Source organism: Corylus avellana, chromosome 7, assembly GCF_965113065.1.
Source record: "Corylus avellana chromosome 7, dhCorAvel1.hap1.2, whole genome shotgun sequence".
In the NCBI taxonomy this organism is placed as follows: Eukaryota; Viridiplantae; Streptophyta; class Magnoliopsida; order Fagales; family Betulaceae; genus Corylus; species Corylus avellana.
In genome coordinates this window covers 28,677,125-28,691,333 of record NC_142496.1, presented here as the reverse complement: position 1 = coordinate 28,691,333, position 14,209 = coordinate 28,677,125, and the positions used below count along the sequence as shown (strand labels likewise).

The window sequence follows — 14,209 nt, the reverse complement described above, 5'->3', positions numbered from 1 at the left end:
TTTACAAATTTTAATTTTTGACCATTAAATGAAGGACAAAGTTTTCCTCCAAACTAGGTTGGGGGAAATTCCTCCAACCTAGTCTCTAAAATTGACATGTGTCCTCAAACATGTGCTTTTCACATGTTTTTTTTAATACCCTAATTTCCACAAACTATAGTTAACTCCACCGTTAGTTTCTCTCTCTCTCTCTCTCTCTCTCTCTCTCTCTCACGTTCTTTCTCTCTCCTTCCCCTCCCACACGAGACCAAGCTGTCTTTCCAACCCAAAAAATCTCTCCGTCTTTACGGAAGAGTGTTTTTTTAAAAAAAGAAAAGATTTTTAAGAGGGTTGATTGGGTTTTCTTAAAAATTTAACAAAAAATAACAATTGTACTTTCTCTTTTTTTAGTCGGAAAAGATAACAAAAAATGCTCAGATTGAAGAATAATCTTTATTTGTTAAATAGATGATTTTGAAAATTTAAGAAAAACCCAATCGCCCCTCTTAAAAATCTTTTCTTTTTTTTAAAAAAAAACCTCTTGGCAAAGTATCAATGAAGAGATTTTTTTGGTTGGAAAGACAGCTTGGTCTCGTGTGGGAGGGGAAGGAGAGAGAGAGGACGTGAGAGAGAGAGAGAGAGAACGTGAGAGAGAGAAACTGACGGTGGAGTTAACTATAGTTTGTGGAAATTAGGGTATTAAAAAAAACATGTGAGAAGCACATGTTTGAGGACACATGTCAATTTTAGAGACTAGGTTGGAGGAATTTCCTCCAACCTAGTTTGGAGGAAAACTTTGTCCTTAAATGAATAATATTAATTTATTTGAAATTAAGTGGTTTCTTGTCCATCTATAAGGACAACCTTGCCTTACCGAGTATTGCCATCTATGTCTCGTGAGAGCGGACGGGCGACCTTCCCTCTCCTGTGGGGGGTGCCCTCGTCACTACTTAAGAGTGGCCGACAATTTATCTATTTGTATTTATTTTTACCATTTTGTTTAAGATAGATTTATAATTTAAAATAAATGTGTTGTGTAGTACATATAGTTGAGGATCCTATGCCATTAATTCAGTGGTTTGATATGACGCATGAAGCAAAATTTAAATATTTAATTATCAGAATAAAAAAGAATCCAAATTTAAATCGCACAAAAATTTAGAGATTATTAGATTAAATTTGATTTTTCTCATAAGTTGGTTGCCGCTGTTATTTGTCTTTTGATCTTAAGAAGCACCAAGTATAAAACAGAAGTTGGTGGGGGCGAACCGGTTAGCTCATGTTGCCTATACGTGAGAAAATACGATATGAATAGCCCGAGGAAAGAGGGGACCCCATAGCCTTAGGTTTAGTCTTTCTCTGCGACTTTTGCATTTCTTCTTCTTCATCATCGTCTCACAAAAAAGACATACCATACAAATATTTACCACTCCGAGGAGCTTCCGGTGACTAGGATCTGCTGCACTCCTCATCAATTCATCTTTCTCTCCCTCGGTAAGTCTTATTCCTTCTGCTTCTTCTTGGTGTTTTTTTTCTTTCTCAATTTCTTAATTCTCAAATTCTCGGATGGAGTGGCCCTCGATCTGACCGATCCCCTTACATTTCTAGGCATCCAATCCTCACGTACCTTCGTTCAATTTAATTTAATTTAATTTTATTATGTTAGGTACCCAATGGATAATGTTGTTGATTGATAATATTATTCTCTCTCTCTCTTTTTTTTTTTTTTTAAAAAAAAAAATTAGAAAAAAGAATGTGAATTTGTGCAGGCTGATCTGATCTTTTATGCCATTGCTGGGTATCGTTTTCGGATTGGATAATTATCATCATCATCTACTTCTATCCAGCTCAAGCAATATATTTGTTCTCTGTTTGTTGGTAAGAATACGAATATAACACGAGCATAAGAGAGAGAAAGAGAGACAGATATGCAGAAGAGTGGGAGTCTTTCCAGGAATAGTATTAACACACCGTCGGCTTTGAGACTGGTCACTCCTCAACAATCCCTGAGGCGCTTGGGTTTGTGTTCCCAAATCGCCACAGGGGGTCAGCACTCCTCCCCTATTGTCTTCCCTGAAAAACGTAACAAGGCCAAGGCTTCTTCACGCCGCAGCAGCGAGATCGGTGCTCCCACCCCAGCAACTCCTACTGATGATCCGGACAAAGCCAAGACCTTCGAGCACAGGATTGACATGGGAGGACCAGCAGCTGCAGGCGGAGATGAAAAGTCTGATTTGTTGGGATGTGTGGTCTTCTCGGGAAAGCTAGTTTGGGATAAGAGGAGGACCTCCAATAAGAATGCCACCGATGTACAGCAAACCTCTGCTACTGATATTACCAACCAAGAAGCAGTTGATGCTAAACTTACCAGCAGGGCTTTAGTTTGGGGTTTTCACATGCTGTCTCTTGATGATGTCGTCTCCGTAAGCTCTTTCTTCCATGCCAGTAGATGCTAGTAGAAAAGATTTTTATGACTGCTAGAGGTCTCTTTCAGCTTTGGCATTCAGGACTCAATAGTTTCCTTCAATGACTTTGACAGGTTTCTTACAATGTTGGTCTCAGACATTTTACCGTGCATTCATACCCATTAAAAAAAGGTTCATGTGGCCTCTCTTGTTTTATCAAACCTCGAAGAAGTCGCAAGGATTTTCGCTTCTTGGCTCCTACCACTGAAGAAGCAGTTCAGTGGGTTGGTGGATTTGCAGATCAACAGTGTTTCGTTAATTGTTTGCCTCACCCTTTGGTTTCTTCAAAGAAGCAGGCTTCTTCAGAATTACTTCCACCTGATACTCCTCCTGAACTACTCTTCAAATGTAAGAATCCGCCGAAAATGCTCGTGATATTAAACCCACGGTCGGGACGTGGTCGTTCTAGTAAAGTTTTCCATGGCATTGTGGAACCAATATTTAAGGTATTTCACAAACCGATATTTAAGCTACACTTCCATCTGTAAATGCTCTGATTTTTCTGCTTGTTGTTGAGATGGTTTAGTCATATTTTTATGCAAACTATCCACAAACAATTAGGGTGGGGGTGGGGGCAAGAAAGAAGTGCCTTCCTATCTATCTCCATGCGTACAAAACCCTTAATTGTCTTATATTTTTTTTTTTTTTGATAAGTAAAGCCAGTTTTATTGAAAGCGTAAAGGCGCCCCAAAGTACACCGGGAGTATACAATAGGATCACCTAGCTAGAAAGAGAAAAGCGAACAAGGAAGTCATTATAGCTAATCGACACCGGGAAGATATACGCTACAGTCCATAGATACAAAGTGTGTAGACATAAGGATAGTAAATCTTCCAAAGACCCTTCCAGATCTTCAAAACACCTATTGTTCCTCTCCCTCCAAATGCACCAAAAGAAGCACGTAGGCACCATTTTCCAAACCGCAGCGCTCCCTCTCCTTCCCATAGACCACCAACAAGCGAGCAGGTCCGAAACCCGTCTCGGCATTACCCAAGACAATCCAAACCGCCCAAAGAAGGCGCACCACAAAGCGTAAGCTACCTCGCAATGGAGAAGAAGGTGGTCCACCGTCTCCTCATCCTTCTTGCACATCCAACACCTGTTTGTCACGATCACATGCCGCTTCCTTAGGTTGTCTAGGGTCAGAATTTTGCCCATAGCTGCCGACCACACAAAAAAACTTGCCCTCGGCGGAGCATGTGTACGCCATACACTCTTCCAAGGGAAGTGCCCCCGTCTAGAACCAGCCAAAGACGCATAAAGAAGTTTGACCTTAAACTGGCCTCTTTTGGAGGAGTTCCACCACAACCTATCTTCACACCCTGGTCTCACTTGAGCTGACTGCAACAACTGGAAAAAAGAGGCAAAAACGTCCACCTCCCAATCATGAGCCCCTCTAGAAAAAGTCACATTCCACAGGTTGTTGCCACCACTCACCTCCAAGATAGCCGCTACTGAGGCATCCTTCTCACAAGCCATATTGAAGAGACCAGGGAAGGCTTCCTTAAGAGCCGTATCACCGCACCACACATCATGCCAAAATCGAACCCTAGTCCCTTCCCCCACCTCAAAGCGCGTAAAGCCTTGGAAAGTATCCCAATCCTTCCTAATATTCTTCCATAACCCAACCCCAAAAGTACCTCCACACTCCAAGGAACACCACCCTCCCCATAAGCTACCATACTTCGCATCCACCACCCCCCTCCACCAAGCGTCTCTTTCCAAACCGTAGCGCCACAACCATTTTCCTAGAAGTGATCGGTTAAAGTCCACCAGATTTCTGATCCCCAACCCGCCTTCCTTAATTGGAGTGCACACCTTCGACCACTTCACTAGATGGTATTTAAACTCGTCACCTAGCCCACCCCATAAGAAGTTACGCTGAAGTTTCTCTATGCGCTTGGCAACGCTAACCGGAATAGGAAAGAGAGACAAATAGTAAGTAGGCAAGTTCACAAGAGTACTTTTGATTAACGTGACCTTGCCGCCCTTTGACAAATACAACCTTTTCCAACCAGCCAGCCGACGTTCTATCTTTTCAATCACTTCATCCCAAATATGCTTCGCCTTATAAGGAGCCCCCAACGGCAAACCAAGGTATTTGATAGGAAGAGATGCAACCCCACACCCTAGAATGTCTGCTAACATACCCCCTTGCTCCTCATTTCCCACCGGAATTATCACCGACTTAGCCAAATTGACCTTCAGACCGGCAACAGCTTCAAATAATAAAAATATACTCCTCAAGTAACGGAGTTGGGAGGGCAAAGCATTGCAAAACAGCAATGTGTCGTCAGCAAACAGGAGATGAGAAACCACCGTGTTACCAACCTTGAAACCCTCTAACAACCCCCCATTAACTGCTGCCGAGATCATCCTACTCAAGGCTTCCATCACAAATACAAATAACAGAGGAGACAGGGGGTCCCCTTGTCTCAGACCCCTGGAGCTACTAAAGAACCCATTAGGAGATCCATTGACTAGGATTGAGAAACGCACCGAAGAAATGCAATGGTCAATCCAAGAACACCAAGTCCCCCCAAAACCGCACCTCCTCAACATATACAACAAGAAATCCCAATTCACATGATCGTAAGCTTTTTCCAGATCCATCTTGCAAATGACCCCTGGCTCCCCCCCTCTCAACCGACTATCGAGACATTCATTGGAAATCAAAATTGGATCAAGAATTTGCCTACCCTTGATAAAAGCACTTTGTGACTGAGAGATAATCTTATCCAAGACAACCTTCAATCTATTTGCTAAAACCTTGGCTATGATTTTGTAGATGCCTCCCACAAGACTGATCGGCCGGAAGTCTTTAAGATTAATAGCGCCAGGAACCTTCGGAATAAGCGAAATAAAGGACGCGTTGAGGCTCTTTTCAAACAAACCTCCTGCATGAAAATCTCTAAACACCTTCATAATGTCCCCCTTCACCACCTCCCAACAAGTTTGGAAAAAAGCCATAGAGAACCCATCAGGACCCGGCGCCTTAAAACCATTCATTTTAAACACTACCTTCCTGACCTCTTCTTCTTCAAAATCTCTTTCCAACCATCGAGCCTCCTCCTCCGAAATGGAGTCGAAGGAAATACCATCAACCAACGGCCTCCAACGGCATTGCTCCGTAAAGAGTTTTTTATAAAACTCAACTATATGCTCATTGATCTCGGTTGGGTTCGAAGTGAGGTTATCTCCAATCATTAGAGACTCAATAGCATTGTGTCTCCTATTGGAGTTGGCTATGGAGTGAAAGAATTTAGTGCACTTGTCACCTTCCTTCAACCACATCACCCTAGATTTCTGCCTCCAACTCACCTCCTCCATAAGCAAACACTTCTCCAACTCATGAACCACCTCTGCCTTCCTCCTAACCTCTTCTTCTATCAGGGCCCTATTTTCTTCATTCGCATCGAACCCCTGGAGCTCTTCAAGAAGAAGCCTCTTGTTCCTCTCAATGTTGCCAAACACCTCTTCATTCCAAGTCTTCAAATTCGTCTTCAAGGCCTTAAGCTTACAGGCGAGAACATAGCTCGGCGAACCGTGGAAAGCATATGAGTCCCACCATTGTTGCACTTGAGCCACAAACCCTTCCGCTTTCAGCCACATATTTTCGAATCTAAATGGCCTTTTCCCCTTAGGCACTTCCCCTGCCTCGAGGATGATTGGGAAATGATCGGAACAAAGGCGAGTGAGCCTCTTCTGCCTTACCCCTGGAAAACAAGCCTCCCAACCTGGAGATACAAGAAACCGGTCTATCCTTGACCACACCGGGGGATCGTTGGAGAGCGACCAAGTATACGAACCCCCAACCAGGGGAAGATCCATCAGCCCTTGTTCAAGGATAAAATCAGAAAACTCCATCATAGCCGCATCTAAATGAGCTTCCCCTGATCTTTCGCTAGGGAATCGAGTGGCATTAAAGTCACCCCCAATACACCACGGCATGTCCCACCAACTCATAATGCCTGCCAACTCCTCCCAGAGGATCCTTCTATCCCTATAGAGGTTCGGGCCATACACCCCAGCAAAAGCCCAAACAGCGCGATCCCCCATATTCCTGAAAGATACCGCCAGGGTGTGAGCCCCCACACAAACATCGACCTTCTCCACCACCCTATTGTCCCACATAATTAGAATACCACCCGAAGCCCCACTCGAATCCAAGCAACACCAATCCACATGACTTCGCCCCCATAAGCTACGGACAATATTGCGAGACGTGCTTCTAAGCTTAGTTTCTTGGAGACAAACAATGTCTACCTTCCAATCTCTAAGCATATTACACACCCTCATACGCTTGTCCCTCTTGTTCAACCCTCTCACATTCCAAGATAAGATGTTTAGCTTCATAATGTGGTTACCTGCCCCTTGCCTTTTCTGCTACCGCGCTTTGAGCCCATATTTCTAGCATCATAATTCACCGAACATTCCAGGTTCCTAACCTCCCTCTTGCCCTTCGTTCCGCTACTTGTGCTGGCCATCCCATTATTTCTTCGTTCCTCCTCTAAGAAGGTCAGCAGAGCTAGCAGCTGTAGCTTGTGGCCCGTGTAAGAAATCCCTACAATCGGATAGATCTCATTAGCGCATTGGATCACCCAGTCTGAATAACCTGCCGCCCCCACTGCATCCTTAGCATGCGTGTTCCAAGGAGAAAACATAACGACCTCACGACCCCCAACCCCTTCTTCCTCCCTCCCCAAACTGCCTCTGTCCTCATCCCCAAATGTAAGAGCTTCAACTCTTGCCTCGACCACCCTGCTGTCCTCTCCAGGAATTTGGCCCTCCACACTAAGCTCACGCACTTCTACAGTCCCTACGTCCCGAAATGAATCCCGCCCCTCACTGACCTGTAAGTCCTGCTGCTTCTCGGCGCCGTGAGCATCGACCTCTGAAAAATTGCCCTCGTCCAGTGGGTTGGACCTCTCCACCATTGACAACTGAAGCCCAGCCTCCCCATTGACCGGAAATGTACTCACCGGAGAAGTCAGTGGATCGCCGTCCACATTTTGCGCTCCATAACCGCCGGAGACCTTCCCGAGCTCTTGATTGACATTGGGTACCACCATCGACAGCTTCTTCGGCGAAGTCTGGGTCATGTCTTCCTCTCTCATGTCCGGCATCTCGATCGACGGTGGGCTCAGGGAGTCTCCGATCAAACCACCGGCGACCTTGTTGCCGATCGAACCTCCAGGAGCACATGCGACGTTGTCTGAAGTGTCGGCGAGGCCGTTCTGTTCTTCCGACGACCGCCCCCCTGAACGCAGACCTGCTGCCGACGATGACGCCCCTGCGTCGCCGGCCCATCCCTTCTTAACCCACGCCGTTTTTGAAAGTTTCAGACTACTTTCACGTGGTTCAGTCCTACTTCTATCTTCCTGGCCCAGGCCCGAACCCACATGATAATTTGGCTTATAAACCAACCTTTTTTTAGTCTTAAAACCCTTCACGGTCCTTGGGCCTATCCCTGCAACCCGGTTTGTTGCTTTTTGATAATTTCCTGCCTTAACATGAGCATAAGCACCCACCTTCTTCCGAAGCCCATTCTTCAAATTCTGGAGCCCATTATCCTCCACCTTCTCAACTGCCACGTCCTCCCTATTAGCTGCCACGTCCACTCCACCCACGTTCCCCCCTATAACTTTCGACCCATGCCCAACAACATGGGTGTCCGAGCCCTTCTCTTCCTGCTGACGTCCGAAAATCTCCACCCTCTTAATTGCCAAATCCAACTTCTGCAAACCCACGTCTATTCCTTCTTTCAGCCACCTTAACGTTTCTTTGCAGTTGTGCAGCTCGAGAATTGCACTGGAAAGGGTCTGAGCCTGACACCCCTCACGTCCCGTCAGCTCAAGCACCGACTTGCTACTCCCTGCGGGTGTCTTTGACTGCGTTTGAGAATCACGCGCCGGGGCCCTTGTCTCAAGTGCTTTCTCCTCCGTGATTATCTTCCCCTCCGGCCTATGGAACCCCACGCCTTCCTGACCCCCTAAGAATTTCGCCGGAGTCTGAGAGTGTGACCTTGGCATCACGTCTTGTGTCCCTGTGGCTAGAGTGTTCCGCCCTGAGCCTGTAGAGGAATCCTTCAGCCAGCTGGGAACTCGAGCAACGGGCTCAGAGAACTTCCCAAACAACTCCTCCGTCGGGTTTACAGACTGTGCCAACACCTCAGCAAAGCTCCTCCTGGCCTTCTTCTCTTGAAGCTTCTTTTCTTCTTGGAAACTTTGAAATGAAGAGTTAGCATGGCGTATCTCCGAAATGAAGCGATTCCAACCTTGCCCATAGCGTCCTTCTGGAATAAGAACCGAGCCACACCTTCGTCTCCCATCAAATTCCTCCATCGTCAGGAAACACCCGTGTCGATTGGACCGTCGCTGCACTATAATCCTTGGATAGCCCGCTCTGGATTGATCCCAAAAGACCTCTGAGGTTTCCACTGTCACCAGTTCCTTCACTGTACGAGCTAGCCACTCTAGCTCATCCCTCTGAAAGAAAATGGATCTTTGTTTCCCCTTACTCCTCTCAAAAAGCCTCACCCCATTAGCTCCTACCCTCACCACCATTTCAAACTCTTTCGCCTCTACCGACCAAATTTTCGCCATCCTCAGTAAACAAAAACTCTATTTTTAACGCAATCTCAAATGATTTTGGTTGAGTTTATCCCTCTCCCAGCTGCCACTGAAAGCGCACCTCTGAAGTCGAGTCAATTGTCTTATATAAAAATGTATTATAGGACTTCTTCTCTTTGATCTGAACTGCTATTGTTATTTTGGATTTCCCTTCTACTGTTCCACCCTTGATCAAAAGATGAAATAGCTCTTTGCGGATGGTTTCTTGTATATGCTTTTAACCATTTTTATCACATGATTTATTGCTTAAGAGGCAATGGTTTTATCTTCACTTGTGACTCAGTTGAGCCTAACATATCTTAGGAGCAAGCTCATGGTCATGAGTTCTATATATAGTAAACTGAGTGAATATTTTGTGATAATTTTTCCTTGTTATGGAGTAGATGACAATGGATGACTCTGGGGTTCTTGGATTCGAGGAATGGGTTTTCAAGAATTATGTGAATGTGGGAACCAGCATTTCAAAGTTGTTTGATGTGCGATGGAAATCGTTAAAGGAAATTTTTCAAATTTGTACCAATACCTTGGATAAGATTGCCTGGATACCTTGGTAGTTTTCCACATAAGTTTCGAGGATTGCATGACTCCTTTCTGCATGATTATCTGGGAACATGAGGCTGACTCACCCAGAGGTAATTGATGGTGTTTGGGAATAACCAAATCAGACCTTTAAAATTGAACAAAAGACCATGGTTTCTGTTGTAGCTTTAGTTTGTACTATGTTTTATCTTTGTTCTTTTTCTTTTTCAATGTCTTCAAATAAGTGAATTGCTTCATGAACTCCAGATAAGCATTTCCTTGCTAGGATCTTTCGGAGGTTTAGACTGTCTTCTACACTTGCCATTTTCACATGATTATCACTTTTTGAGAAAACATCTTAGGACCCCACCCTGCCTTGCCCTGCTCTAACTGGTGGGTCTGAGAAGGTTGTAAACAGGGTAGGATCAATTTTGGGGAGAAACTAAGTCAGGCTCCATTTGGGGCTGGTTTATGGTTGCCCTTCCCCATAAATGAGAATACCCATGATATATATTCTAATATAGATTTGAAAAGCAAAATTGAATTTACTTTAAGACTTCAAAATCTTTGTATTCAAATTTAACCTGTAAAATGACCAAAACTTTTTATTCAAAGAGGTCCAATCTGTCTCATTTCTCCCCCTACCCTAAGGAAGACTAGTAGCTGGTTTTGGGGAAAAAGTTTTAGCTGTTAGGGGCAGTGATGGAGAATTACTACCCAGCCCTTTTTACATTTATACCCTGTCTTATAATTCCTCCTAAACAGATCAGAATCTTCATTACTTCATTGCAAAATTGCTAAGACACTGCTATGTTTAATAGAATCTGCTACAAAAGCCAGTTAACGGGGGTATTCCTGCATTTGACATAATGTACCATCTATCCACACATTACTCTGGAGAAAGATGCTTGGGAACACTATGCAGCATATTTAGGAAGAGAGAGAGAAAGAGGAGAGAAGAAAGAGGAGAGAAGAAAGAGGAAGTAGAATGAAGAAGATATAAAGATTGTTTTCATCATCCTCATACCTTGTCCATCTCCTTGTCATCATAATTGTCAATCCGGTGGGTCATAGTGGAAAAAGGACCAACTTAGCACAAACATGCAGTGCGAAGACCTTGCAAGCCTCAAGTATCTTGGATGGTGGCTCACTGTTAGCTTGTTACTCATCATGGCCTTGCCTGCCACTCATGCCTCATGACTCATCGAGTCCCCCTATCTTGACCTAAAACAGGCCATTAGAATGAAGGATATCCTACAATGAGACTTGACAAACTCTGCTTGACAAAAACCCATAGCAGCAACATGTGTATGCTGGGTTTCCTTATGGGAACAAGCACCAATGTTGATCCTTTAGTCCCCTCCCAATGGAGATATTTGGCGCCAAAGTGGACACATGCCTGACTGCCTAGGCTCACACCAAGGCCTAGAGATAGCTCACTTAATGCCTTCTTCACCGTGGCAATGGGGATAGTGAAGAGCTGAAAACCATGCTCCCAACTAAAGTGTGTTCTGGGCAAGAACTGATTCAGGAGAAGAACATTAGTGTGGATTTATTATTCCTAATGGAAAAGGAAAAACCCAATCTTGTTTTCGAAAGGAAAACTAATGTATAAATAATAAATCCACACTAATATTCTTCTCCTGCATCAAAAACTCAAGTGGCTAAGGAAACCACAGTATGCTTAAGCAAAAACAAACCTTGTTTCCACTTAAAAGTTCTGCATTTGGATTCTGTTTCTTCAGATCTGGGTCTAATACCTTGTTTTAAGATGTGCACTATAATTATGAAACTACCACTTGCAACACCAAAGGCTCCAATTCCAATGCTAGCTCCCAGTTAAGGAATGAGCTCATAACATTGGGTAAAAATATGTTATGCTAGTAACACTCATGGTGTAAGATTGTGACGATAATCATCACCATTATCGTTCCTTCCTTTTCTCTAGATTTTTGTTCTCCTATATTTTTCTTCTTGTGTTTTTTATGAAATTTAGAAACTACAGAACCTGACCTTTATGGTTGAAGTAGTAGGTTGCTATAATCCTATTATATTTAAGAAAAGATTCTTTGAATTTTTTGTCTGCATTCCTATTCATGTGGAGGTGGAAACTGTGACAGCTTGCAGGGTTTCAATTGAAGGTTATAAAAACAACATCTGCTGGTCATGCTAGGAAACTTGCATCCGGTGTTGACATCAGCACTTGTCCTGATGGTACTATCTCTTGACTAATCACATCATAGCATCTCTTTTATTTGCTTTTGCTTATGCATCTTGATTATGTTCATCATCTTGAATGTTTTCATAAATGTGTACACATTTTACCCTTTTTTTTTTCTTTTTTTTTTTTTAATTCCAGGAATCATATGTGTGGGAGGTGATGGGATTATTAATGAGGTAAGTTATTGGCAGTGTTCGCTTTTCTTTAGTTCTATTGCATATTCCCATTTTCTTTTGCATTTATTACTATTTACAGTTCTCTCGTACAGCTTCTAGTTTCCTGGAATTCACCATTGAACCATATCAGGTCATTACCTTGGACCAATTGAAGAAGCTTAACTTTTTCCAAGCATACTTGTACGAGTCATAAGTATTGTCAAACTATAAAATCAATTGAGGGATTGATTATTCTTGAGCTCATTAAAAACAAATTGATGATTGGAGATTGATGTGGTCTTTTTGTGTGCAAAAATATCAATAATAAAATTATGGGAAAAAAATAAAAAGGCCCCCCAAACTACCAGCCATTTACGATTTATCCCCCTAATGTTCAAAATGTAATAAAGTAGCCTCCAAAACTACCAACCAGTTGCAATTTGGCCACGCCGTTAGTCATCACCGTCAAATAAGATGAAAAATTCAATACGGCGTAGTTTTGGCAAGGTTAAGTTACTAAAATGTCATTTTGGGAAAAAAATCAATTTACAAAAGGCCCGCAAAATGACGTCGTTTGGCAAACCCTAAAACAAATAAAAAAATAAATTAAAAAACAAATTAAAAATTAATTAATTAAAAAAAGGGGTTGTGGGGTGACCGGCGAGCCACCCCCAGGCCATGGGATCCATCCTTGATGATCTTTGATGTCGCACACGACCTTTAGGGACATCATTGGCATTTCATGCATCCTTCCGTGGGGGTGCTGTCACTGGTAAAGTTGGTAATGCACTTGACCATAAAGGAAGCAAAGCTCTTAAAAACTTGTGTCGAAATGGACCGACAAATGAGAAACCCACAGGAAGATGACAAAGTCTATTCAGTCCTAGAGTTGGATGGCTTTGTTTGCCACATTTTCTGTGAACAAATGTCTTGATGAAGAGAAAAACAACTTGAATTCAATTCTGGAAAGCTATCGACTTACCCCTTTTAGCATACTTATTACAATTCCCATCTTCATCATCTGCATAATATGAAATTTCAGAGTTTTGCTGTTCAACTTGAATGAAACCTTTTCGGGTTGTAGCACCAGGGACAAAAATTCGGCCATTGGAGGAGAATATAGAGGACCAGAGAGAGAGATGAGCCACCCCCAGGCCTACGGGGTGGCTGCCTAGCCACCCCCATGGCCTGGGGTGGCTCGCGGGCCACCCCTTCTAATTTTTTTTTTAAAACATTGATTTTTTATATTTTTTAGGGTTTGCCAAACGACGTCGTTTTGGGGGACCTTGTTTTAATTGATTTTTTTTCCCAAAAGGGCATTTTAGTAACTAAACCATTTCAAAACGACATCGTATTGCATTTTCCATCCAATTTGACGGTGTTGACTAACAGAGTGGTCAAATTGCAACTGATTGGTAGTTTGGAGGGCTACTTTATTACATTTGGAACATTGGGGGGCTAAATCATAAATGGTTGGTAGTTTGGAAGCCTTTTTATATTTTTCCCTAAAATTATTACTCGCAATAGAATGAATCCTTGTAGGATAGGGCTATATTGAGGGTGTCGAACCTCAAGGACTGCACGTGTGTTGTTATTAAATTCTTTAGGATTAATTCTAACTTAATCTAAAGAAGATTGTTCTTGTTGAAAACTAAATGCATAAACTAGATTGTTTTTGTGATGAGAGGAAGAATAAGGGGTTGACTTCACCACTAACCGTATAATAATGGTCAATCATATTTTAATAAGAAAAATTCATTCTATGCATAATAAGACTCGTGTCACTCGAGTAGTCAAGAAAATATCATTATTAAGAAATAAGTATAATCCATCTTTGGTTGGTACGGACCGTCTGCCTAACCTTTAGATGCGGTACGATCCGCCTTCCCTAGGTATGACCTATCAAATCTTTTAATAAGTTACACATAATCAATGAATAAGCATAAATTATCTTCGGTTAGTACGAATTGTCTACCTAAATTATACTAAACTAGGGTGTAGACAAATTTGCCTTTCCTAGGTATGACCTATCAAATCCTATTGATCATGTGTCAATTGAAACTGTTGCATAACAATCATTCATATAATCACAGAAAATATAAAGGATCGAGTTCAATCAAGATAAAAAGCTTTCTAAGACAAGAGAAGAATTTCATAATGATTGAATATAAATATTAAAGGTCAATTCTCATAGTTGAACAACCATCATGCATATAGAAAAACCAAAATTGGAATACA

General features: G+C 42.7%; 1 protein-coding gene across 2 annotated transcripts in view; it reads left to right on the top strand.

Moving 5' to 3' along the window:
• Nucleotides 1–1,259: 1,259 nt before the first annotated feature.
• Nucleotides 1,260–14,209, top strand: part of LCBK1 (long-chain base (LCB) kinase 1) — a 30,111-nt gene continuing 17,161 nt past the window's right edge. Inside the window, exons 1-5 of one of the 2 annotated variants that reach the window (XM_059597030.2) lie at nucleotides 1,260–1,473; nucleotides 1,749–2,402; nucleotides 2,519–2,890; nucleotides 11,716–11,809; nucleotides 11,955–11,992. In XM_059597030.2, coding sequence (XP_059453013.1) covers nucleotides 1,908–2,402; nucleotides 2,519–2,890; nucleotides 11,716–11,809; nucleotides 11,955–11,992 — 999 coding nt within the window. In that variant the 5' untranslated portion in view covers nucleotides 1,260–1,473; nucleotides 1,749–1,907. Of the gene's footprint in view, nucleotides 1,474–1,724; nucleotides 2,403–2,518; nucleotides 2,891–11,715; nucleotides 11,810–11,954; nucleotides 11,993–14,209 lie in introns of both variants that reach the window. The other variant, XM_059597029.2, reaches the window with a different exon arrangement.